General features: G+C 57.2%; 1 protein-coding gene across 1 annotated transcript in view; it reads right to left on the reverse strand.

The window, feature by feature from the left end:
• Positions 1–2501, reverse strand: part of PCSK6 (proprotein convertase subtilisin/kexin type 6) — a 42570-nt gene extending 40069 nt beyond the window's left edge. Inside the window, exon 1 of the mRNA XM_026073564.1 lies at positions 2475–2501. Coding sequence (XP_025929349.1) covers positions 2475–2486 — 12 coding nt within the window. The 5' untranslated portion in view covers positions 2487–2501. The remainder of the gene's footprint in view (positions 1–2474) is intronic.
• Positions 2502–11007: the final 8506 nt, after the last annotated feature.

Consider the following 11007-nt stretch of genomic DNA (forward strand, 5'->3'; position numbering starts at 1 on the left):
TTTAAAAAATATATATTTTTTTTATATAAAAAAATTTTTGAAATGTTAAAAATACCTATTTCGTAGAAAAATTCGTTTCCATATTACCTTTGCTGATAACAGCACGTTGCTCTGTTAATGCAAAAAAGGATTTAACTGTTGGAAGCAAAAACGCAACTCCGTGGTCGAGCAGCCCCGCAGGATCCCAGGCTCCGGGACATAGATCCGAGCTGGTTTTCGCCGTTCGGTCCGTGCCCAGCGCTTTCCRCGGAGGCGCCTTTGGAAGCGGCGCCCTGCAGGGACGCCTCTATCTTAAACACACTCCTCAGCGGCCCAACCTCAGCGCCTACGAGCCGGCATCCGAGAGCAAAGTCTGGTGCGGGCACAGTTAAACCGGCAGTTTAACTACGTGGGTTTAGAAAGGGATTTTTGCCCAGCGAGCGCTGCTGGCACGCGGAGYGGCCCCGGCATCTGCCGCAGCCGGGTCGCTCCAGGGAACAGGAGCCATCACGTCGCAAAAGCCCAGCTGACGCCGGTCGGGCATTCACGGGGCAAAGAAGCTGCTCGGAAATTAAAAAGAAGGAGGGGGAAAAAAAAAAAATAAAAATCTTTTGCTGCTGGAAGTGGCCCAAACTGCTACAACTGCCTACAAGGAGGCACTTTCCCCCTGGTGCTGCCACATTTTCGCACTCGGAGGATGATGTACGGATCCAGCCATCTAGGGCAGTAATAAATAAGTTTAAAAAAAAATTAAAAAATTAAATAAATAAATCGTTCAAGAGAAGGATGCAAATTCCCRGCAATTCCAGAAAAGCAACATTGAGCGGGCCCGCAGCACTGCGGACGGAGAGCCACGACGAAGCAGACGGCCGCAGCATGTGTTCCTCATAAAGCACGGCGGGAAGGGTTTAAGCGTTACGGTTTTTCCCCATGGCGGGTAGCCACAGGGACTTGGGCCCGTGTCGTCCTCCGGAGCGGCATTTCCATTTTCAGTGGCTCTGGGAATTGGCGGTTCACACCCAAAAAAAAAATCCCAAAGCGCTGCTGTTTTGCAGGGAAAAGTGGAGCAGAGCAACAGGGGACTCCCGCGCGCTCTCCCCAAGGAGCAGCGCCGTGTCCGGGGCAGCGGCCACGGAACCCGCTTCGGTTTCGGCTTGGCACTCGTCGGCTGCCTCCTCCGCCACGGTGCTTTCGCCGGTGCCTGCGGGGAACCGGCCCTCGCACCGGCATCTCTTGCTGCAGAGCGAGTCCATAAATAACCGTGCTGGAAGCAGCAGCCCCCTGGAAAACACGGAGCTCAAAACATCTGCAAACAATTGAATTCGCTGGTTCTTCTGCARTATTTGTTTCCATCTTTGCTCGTCCAGCTCGAGATGTCGTGTTTCACTGCGCCTTGCAGTAATTTCTTTTTTTTTTTGCGTTACACATTCTAATTAGGCGCCATTCAAAATGCCAAGACACCTCCAAAATCATTTGCGAATGGGAAGGGGGAAGAGATGGCCCACGCCAGCAAGTCTTGAACTCAGGGTGGTAACTAAGGACTTAGGAGAACCAGAGCCGAACGCGCTAACTCGCAGTCCACAGGGCAAGGCGAGGCAAACGTTAACAGACTAGAAGCCAATTGATTGAGCCTGCATTATAACTAGACCCATTTAAATGGAGGCATTTCACCTGCGGATCTGAATCCATAATTCGCGCCGATGCCTGTACGCTTCCCCGAGGGGGAGCGGCTTTAATCAGAGCCCAGGCAAGGAAGGAGCCGCCCCAGCGCGCCTCTTGCCACCGGGCGCCGTTATCACAGCGCCCTTTTCAGCACCGATTTCCCCCAAACCAGCTCCGTCCCCTGCCCCACACATGCAACCCTGCTCCCCTGCTCCCTTCCGTCAGAGCCCAAGGTTTGGGGGGGGAGATGGGGCACAAAGCTGCAGCGTTTCCCCGCCGCCCCCAGCAGTGCTCCAACAGCTCCCGTTTGCTCCGACTTTGTTTTTTTTTTTTTAATTTATTATCCCCCCCCTCCCCATTACTTTTGTCAGTTCAGCTGCAAGGAAAAATCCCTTCGGATGCTTGCTCGAGGAAAAAGCAACGCACCGCTATTGCCAAAGATTTCATACATAGCAACCATTGAGACAGCAAATGTTATGGCAACTGGATCAACGCCCCTCGCGTACGGCGGCGTTTCTCTCCCGCAAAGCTTTTTCCCCCTTTTCTTTCCCCGTCTTTCAGGCAGATGTTAGCGTTTAGTCACTCGTAAGTGTTTTCCCTCGCTGATAAACAGCCCCGCGTCCAGTGAGTCACCCYGTGCACGCAAAGGGCAGCATGCTGCAATCGCAACCTGGGCGCCGGCACGGCTTCGGAGCAGCGCCCGGAGCCCGGAGCCCCATGCCGACTGTTCCCACGGCCGCGGGAACCTCTCCCGCCCGGCTGCCCCCGGCCTCAGCAGCCGAAAAGCGGCGCGCCGGGGGCAGGCGGAGGAGGTGCTCGGCTCGCCGCCGTACCTGGGGGTCCATGCGGAGGAAGCTGTGCGGCCCCCGGCTGCTCAGCGTCGAGCGCTTGAAGGTCCTGCCGTGGTGGAAGTGGTAGTAGTTCTCCAGGTTCCCGATCTGCGGGAAGAGGACAAGAGAGAGGYGGGAGAGCGGCTTCCCCACGGCTGCCGCCCCAACGCGGGCGCTGCCGACCGCGGCGCTCCGGCCTCCCGGCGGACACGGCCCCTTTTCCATCCCGCTCCCCCTCCAAAACCGGCCACAACGGCGGGGGGCAAGCGGTTTGTTGGAGCAAGCCGGGCAGATTATGCTTATTTACATATTTATCATACTTAATACCTCCAGCTTCGCCGGGGCCTCTTTCGAGTGCGTTAAATATTTAATTAGTTTTGCGCTGCCTTTGATGCCAGCATGTCGTTTTACGTACTGGTTTTGCCTGCAGTTCGTGCAGCTTTTGTGACTTGTTTCCACTCAAATGGGCTTGAGCACTTCTCCCCCCCCTTTCCCCCCCCCGCCCCGTTATGGAATAGCTGTGCATATTCCTTAGCATCGATATGCAAAGCGGTTGCTGGCTGCAATCTGCATCTGCCTCTGCAGTTGGCTTCTAAGAGCCTTTCCTTAAATTCATTCATTATTGAGAAAGCAGAGAGAGGCTTGAACATCCCCAAACTTTAGAAAAAGCTTGCACGGGGCCTCTGCTCCTCGCTCTCACTTTGACTGCAAATGCAGATTCTTTATACCGTGCAGTTTGGCTTCGTTATCTGCTGTTTCACAGTCCACATTTTGCAGGTTTATAACATTCATTTTATTCTAATCCCTGTTCCCTCCGGCACTCATTTTAACAGAATCACAATCTATAAACAAGYGCCAGCTGAAGAAACGCTTCCGTTCGCCACCACGCGCTAAGGAGCGTACGTTGTGCCTTTTGCGGGGTATTAACAGAAATAAATGCAAAGCGGCCGCACATCGCAAACCAGCGGCAGGCTGGGGGAAGAGAGCCCGCGCCCGGGGACTGCTTAGCGCCAGYGGCACGGAGAGCATCCGCGTCTCGGCTGCCGCGCCGACCCCCTGGCACCGGGCACGGAGCGCGAGCCAGAGCAGCCYCGCGTCCAGCGGAGTTGCTTAACAGAGGCAGGCAGGGGCAAAGCATCCTGTTTTGCAATATTCGGTATTTCAGCTATTCCTCTGCCGTTAACAACCGCTCTCCTCCGCGCGCCTCCTCCAAGACACGGAAGGAGGCGGCCGCAACCCGTCTAGTCTCCCCCGGGGTCCCGCGAGAGCCGGGGACRAGCCCGGCCCGGCTCACTCGCGTCCCCGCGGGTCTCGCTCCTGGGCCACTTATTAGGATTTGCCAAGCTGTGGAGAGTGCAGGAAAGAAATGTTGCTTCATCTGAATTTTGCTGACCGGTTTATGATTTCTGCCTCAGACAACTCTAAAGAGCCATGAGATGAGGAATTTATACACCTCCCAAAAGAGCGGAGAAGACAGACAGGTAACTCGAATATTTTCCAGAGTAAGCCAGAAAGTAGWGAAATCTGCGTCCCAGCAGCTAGGAACGTGGAGCAGACCTGCTGGAAGGCGAACACGGAAAGCACGGACTGAGCCATCCCAAATCAAGCACAGCACTCTTCTGAAAAGTACTTTCCTCGTGGGATTTGTTAAAGGAAAAAGAAAAACCTTTGCCAGYTGGATCCARCTCGAACATTTGCCCTGTTCTGAGCAGGAGCYTGGACCAGATGACCTCCAGATTTCCCCCTTCAACCTTAAATTATTCTAAGCAGAAGAATTTAAAAATGCAATTTTCATCTAAAAAGCTGATAAAGAAAGTATTTGCTGTCCTCCGCCCCGAGATCAAAGAGGACAATTAACTCAACGCGGGCTCCAGCACAGCAGCTGTGGCAACAGGAGCGAATACGATCCTTGCAGATGGAAATATTGGAGAAACAACGGAATCATGTTTATTTCTCTATATGGCATCCATGAGACTGAAGCCAAAACACTGCCAGTGGTCCTACGCCCACACTTTGAAGAGGGTGTTGGAAAATCCAAGGGAGGGCAGAAGAGTCAAAGAAAAATGCAACATGACCTTACCAAAAGGTTGATCCTTCCAGGCGACCTACGTGAACAAGCCGATCCTTCTCCTAGCGTGCCCAAAGGAGGCCAGCCACGCTGAAAGCACCTCTTCCAGCAGCAAGGGATACGTTGGAGGTTGCCACAAAGCCCGGTTATAAAGCCCACCCACCTGAACTTCAGCAGATATCACCACCTGGTTCCAGGACACCACATGAACATCGCCAAAGCAGACACAGGTGGTCCCCGGTGCAAGAGGTGGCCTCTTCGCCATTTCATCGGCACGGGAACACCATTTTACCTGCTTGTTGTGCCATGCCGTATGGCACGGCCGCATCGCGGTGCCAGGCACCATGCTCCCCGGCGAGGACCTAGCTCCCCATCCAGGTCAAGGGACTTGCGTTCATTTTGGAAGCCAGCTAGAAACGCTCGTTCCTTCCCCCCCGAGCAAGGGCGCTGCTCCGCGCAACTATTGATCTTGACTTTTTTGGCATCTAACTGCTGCCAAGAACGTGCAGGGGAGGTTCTCATTTAAACAAGGGTCGATTTTAGTTTTCCCGATCGATTGATGGTTTTGGGCTGCGGCAGAAATTTCAAGGGAATTGAGATTTTTTTTGAGGCAACGCGAACCTGTACTTCAACAAAAATGAGCTGAAGTTTTTTTTTTTTTTTTTTTTTTTAATTGTGGCAAATAAGCCCTGGTGCGAAGCCGGTGCTGCCAAGCTCCGTTTGTTTGCGTGCGCAGCAAGTTAGAAGCAATGAGAAGGTGCTTCTCGCCGTGCAATGCCGTCATTATTACGCTAAGGGTATTGACGGCTCYGTTTCCATGGAAACCCGCGCCTGCCAATTCTGTCCTCCAAAACGAGGAACATTTCGAGGCCGAAGGAGCTATTCCCCACCTTTGGCGGGACCCGGGTGGAGGAGAACCCCGCGCACCCCACCATCGCACCGTCCAGGAGGCCACGGGGATCCACGGGGGTGGAGGSGAGTATCGGGTCTCTGCAGTTCTGGCCTCAAGGATCAATACCCTTCCCATGAACAGGCATGTGCATGACTGGTTTGGGCTCATTTCTGGAAAGGGACTTGACAGCAAAAGGTCGATTTTTGAGAATTCACAAAAAAGTTGGTAATTCACCAAGAACAACATCAAGGCTGCTGGGTTTAGCACGGCGGCGGCTCGCAAGCTCGTCTTGCCTGCGCATCGCCCGCTGGCACGTTCAACTGGACTCGCTGCCCGCGGGCCAGGCCTGCCCTCCTCTTCCTCGCTCCCGCCACGCGAGGAAGGTCGGGGTCAGGCCCTGGAGCACACCACGGGCAAGGAGAGGCAGGGACAGCCGGGTTTGCTCAGCTGGAGAAGGGGAGGCAAAGGGGGGGTGAGGGAATCCTGTGGTTGTCTCCATCTGCCTGACAGGTGGGTTATAGACACAACACATCCAGGCCCAAAGGATGAGCAGTGCCAGGCAAGTTACAGCAAGAGAAATCCTAATTAGATATAAATAAAAGAAGTTTTCAGGTAGGGTGGTCACACACCGGCCAGGAGAGGCGGTGGGATCTCCATCCTTGGAGATATTCAAACCTCAGCTGGTCAAGGCTCTGAGCACCCTGACTTAACTTAAAGTTTGGACCAGAGACCTCCGGAGGTCCCTTCCAGCCTGAATTACTCTACAAACACAGTTCTTGGCAGCCTTAACAAGCAATAGGATTTATCTCATCTAGATCACCACGCACGCACAGCTAACAGCAGGAAGGGGAAGACRACCTGGCGTTCACCCAGCAGCATGGTCCCTGGACCAGCACTGGGGTTTTGGCCACCTCCCGGCCTCCTTCCCCGCTCCCCCGTTTGCTCCTCTCTCTGAAGGGCCACATCGCTGAGGCGCCTGTCAATCACCTGTCAATCACCTGTCAATCACGCTGCAAGCAGCAGCGGCCCCGCAGAGATTTCCCGGCAGCAACGCTTCGGTCTCCTGCCTCGTTCCAAGCAGGAGACGAGCCGTGGTGACCTGCCTGCCAGTGCTGCGCTCGCTGACAGCTATTAGTATTTCCGACAGGTTGGAGATCGCTTGTAGCTAACAAGATGCCGCAGAGGAGCTGGTAACGTGTCCGGGTGCTTTTGGGAGCGGCACGCCGCCGAGGCCAGCACCAGAGCTGGTCGGAGCCTCCGAGCCAGGTCCTTCCCTCCGCATYGAAACGAGGAGCCTCAGGCGCCTCGTCAAAACCGGTCCATTACTGCAAAACGCAACTGCTCCCGCACGGGTCGCCTTTCCAAGGGTGGCGTCGGGCCGGCGGGGAGCTCCTGCCGGAGCAGACGGGAGGGTCGCCCCGTGCCTGCGCTGGGTGGCAGGGACGATGACCCCAGCAATGCCTGAACCTCTCAGTTGGGTCCAGGGAGGACCTAACCCAGAGCTGGAGGCCACTGCTCTCCAGAGAGGACCCCCCTGCTCCAGCTCGGAGGAAGGCAGGGAAGCTCCAGTCTCAGCCCAGAACACATCCTGCCGTAGCCAGATGCGTTCTGCCAAGACTGTGGAACCAGGCCCATTTGCGAGGTCCTTCAAAGTTTACTCCATTGTGCACCGAACAAGGAAAGATTTTTGCRCGACTTTAACAGGCGAAGGGCGGGTTTGCTGGCGTGACGCTGTGGGCACAGCCGTCCCTGGGACCGTGGGAGAAGAGCTGCTCCAGGGCAGCAGCGCCATACGCCCCGTGCAGCACCTTCGCGAGGGCCTGTCCCAGCTTGCTGCCATATATCACGGCTAACAAAGCCTCGGCGGTTAAGAGCGAGCAAGCATTTGGGGTGTGTTTTATCTTTGTTTAATTACTTGCTTCGCTTAAATAAAAGTCAAATTAGCTCTTCATGCAAATTATTCCCCAAATGAAATGTCGCTCCGCCCTTCCCAWGAAGGGTTTAAGGATGTTCTGGCTCAGACCCTCGCGTTGGGCGAGGAGAACATCTGGAGACCCAGCTCTGGCAGCTCCCTGCACACACAGCTTTGGTCATTAAAACCACTTCAGACCCCCAGCTGGCACGAATGGCTCTCCTTCCCGCAGCGGTTTCCCTGACCGACGGCRAGCCTGTGCAGCAGGTGGGTCGAGATCCCACCGGCAGAGCAGGGCCAGCCCAGGGAGCCCACGGTGGTGGCCGGAGCCAGGGCCGCGCCAGGCCAAGACCCAGACAGGCTGGTTTGACTGTTTTCCTCCGCGTCTGAGTGTGGTTCGTGCCGCCAGCTCCACCCTTGCCAAGGACTGATCAACGCGAGGCGTCCGAGGCTCCCCGAGATAGGGGATCAAGCCCCACGGCCGACCACACACCAGACTTTCCTGCTCCCCTGATTCGGGAAAGCCATTTAGCCCGGAGATGGTTGGCAGAAACCCTTCTTCTCTCTGGAGACTCCCTCTTACACAAGGGCTGACACCCTTTGAAAGCGGGGTGTTGCTGGTCTCCTCAGCCATTTCGGGGAGGTCCCCACATCCAGTAACGCTCCTCCGCGGGGCGGCAGAGCCCTCGCCTTGCCAGGAGCGCTGAGGAGAGGCGAGGGATGGCTTTCTGTAGGAAAGCAGGTCACCAAGAGCCACCGCAGGGCTTCCCTGCCTTTGCAGCCTCCCTTTCCCCGAGGGAACGACGCGGACTGTCTTTGCAGCCTTTACCCCTCCTTCTCCCTTGCCACCTTAGGCACCAGCGACTTATCTCCACCCAAACATCTTCTGCTGTCTCCAGCAGAACACCAGCCCTCACCACCTCTTCTCACCCTCGGGTACAGCTTCAAATCAGCACCTTCCTGCTGCCSCCCACCTTGCCCTGCAGGCTGGGAAGGAGCCACCTCCCGCCCAGGTCCAGCTCTACCTCCACCTCGTCTGGCCAAGCGATGCTTTCTCCCAAGGCGGCGTTCCAAGCTTGCGGGCATCCGTCTGCCCATCCTGCCGGGCTTGCGAGGAGCCCTGTGCAATGGGCTTCCAGCACAGCGCAGCGGAATAACAAAGCAGGAAAATGGGCCTTTTCCATCTAGGGTCCATCAGGAGCAAGGTTTCTCACGGGAAAATCTCAGGGAGCGGTGCTCAGACACGGCCAAACAGAGGCAACCCTTAGGGCAGCCCTTCCGAGCAGCCTGCACCGCCGCTTCGTTTTGCATCTGATGCCGCTTGCCGCTAGGGCATTACTCGCTCTTGGGAAGCGGCTGTCACTGGCAGGAGTCCCTGTCACTGGCAGGAGTCCCCACTGCGGATCTGGGCTGCTGGAGGACACACGTGGCCACAACCAGGGGTGAAGTCCAGCGTCCAGGATCACTGCGGCACCATCGCGGGCAGCAGTGGCCTCAAGTGCGATGACATTATCTAAGAGGCAAGTGTCATCCATGAATGCACACGCTGTGTGGGTGGAAAAGCAGTTTCTCTGGATTTGGCACTGGAGGCCCCACTGTGGGAATCACCTGGTTGGTGCAGGGGCTCATGCTGAGGGAGAAGGCAGAAGAGTTCAAGGATGAGTCTCGAGAACAGCTGAGGGCCTGGGAAGCCACACGGAGGTGCACATGTTCCCACTCCAGCATTCATGGGCTAGAYGGGAGCCAGGAACACCCTGATGCAACCACAGAAATATTTCTTCTGGTCTTCAGCCTGCTCGTACGCTGTACCCTGGAAAAGGGCCTTGGGGGAAGCCCCGGATGGAGGAAAGGATTTACCAGTGGTCTCATCCCATCCACAGGCCAAACGCCTCCGGCATCATCAGGAAAAGCTCAAGAAACCCAGGGTGACCAGTGCACCCAGCAGACGGCTATCACGGACAGGGTGTACCCAAAGGGGAGCAGAAACTCCAGCAGGCAAAGACACAGCAAAACCCAGAACCAGGAGCTACCATTAGATAAATGCAAACGGGAAGAAAGGAACGTATTTACCAAAGGCTGGAGAGTGGGAGAGTTTAAATCAAGATATTCTCCAGCTGAACAGGGATAAACACAGAAGCCCTTTAATTATGCTACATAGCATGCAAGGGCCCATTCTTCTGGCCTTACGAKAGAAGCATTTGGATAATATAACTGACTCGCTCTTCACGGGGATTTAGAGAAGAGCACGGCAGGTGAGGGGACTGCAAACAGGAGGGTGGGATTCAGGCAGAGCATCTGCTGCGGGACGGCAGACACCAGTGCAGGAGACTCTGTCCCTGATCCAGCCTCCCCGTCTGAATTTGTTTACACAGCACCCTGCCACTTTACGTTTCAACCCTATTTTTAAGTATAATTAAAGTGAGGTTATAATTTGCAGCGCAGGAGACACCTTCTGCAGCAAGACAAATTGCAGTGCCACCCAGCCAGAAAAGCACCCGGCTGCGAACAGGCAGAACAGCCGGGCTGGAGGAGGAGAAGAGACGCAATAAACTCCGGAGGAAACTTTGAGGACACCAATCCACATCTGGAGCACTTACAGAAAAGATGAAAAGAAGCCCAGAGGAAAAGGAGCTGCCGTGATGAAAGTCGCCTTTAAGCCATAAATGCGCTTCAGGGGATTAAAACCAAAAGTTCCTTGTGTTCCCGAGATCTGAGATAAACCGGGGCCAGAGAGTCCAAAGTTTGCTAAATCCACAAATGTAACTTTCCAGGGATGGGAATTACTCGTGCAAAACCAGCAGCCGCTGCCCGTGTCAATGCGGGCTTTATGGCGAGAAGAAAACCCCGCCGGGACGGGGCGCCCGGCGCTGTCCCAGCCCTGGCCGGGACGCGGCGGGACGCGGAGCCCGAGCGCGGAGCGGCGCCGGGGCCGGAGCCGGGGCAGAGACCGGGGCCGGGGGGGGGACGGGGACGGGGCCCCCCCTCCCTCCCCGCCCGCCGCCCCGGCACGAAATCGCTCTGCGCAAGTCACCGCGGTCCGGCTCCGCCGCTGCGGCCCCCGGCAGCACCCCGGGACCGGCACCGCGGGGCGAGACCCCCGGCAGCTCCTCGGGCCCGGGACCCCGGTGCGACCCCCGGCAGCACCCCGGGACCGGGACCCCCGGTCCGACCCCCCTGATATCTCCCCGGTCGCGGGATCCCCGGCGAGACCCCGGTCCCGGGACCCGGTGCGACTCCCCTGGTATCTCTCGGGTCGCGGGAGCCCCGGCAGCTCCCCGGGCCCGGGACCCCCGGTGCGACCCCCGGCAATTCCCCGGGCCCGGGACCCCCGGTGGGATCCCCTGATATCTCCCCGGTCCTGGGACTCCCGGCAGCTCCCCGGTCCCGCGACCCCCGGTGCGACCCCCCTGGTATCTCTCCGGTCGCGGGACCCCCGGCAGCTCCGCGGTCCCGGGACCCCCGGCGCGACCCCCCTGGTATCTCTCGGGTCTCGCACTGGAGTGCCGGGACCGGGGAGATACCGGGGGATCGCACCGGGTCGCGGTCCGGGGAGCCGCCGGGGGTCCCGCACTGCAGCCCCAGCACGGCCGGCAGCTCCGCGGTCCCGGCAGCCCCGGGCRCCTCTGCAGCGCCGGCAGCCCGCGACCCCCGGAGCCCCGACGGC

This window comes from Apteryx rowi, unplaced genomic scaffold (assembly GCF_003343035.1).
Source record: "Apteryx rowi isolate R43461 unplaced genomic scaffold, aptRow1 scaffold_11, whole genome shotgun sequence".
NCBI classification, from domain to species: Eukaryota; Metazoa; Chordata; class Aves; order Apterygiformes; family Apterygidae; genus Apteryx; species Apteryx rowi.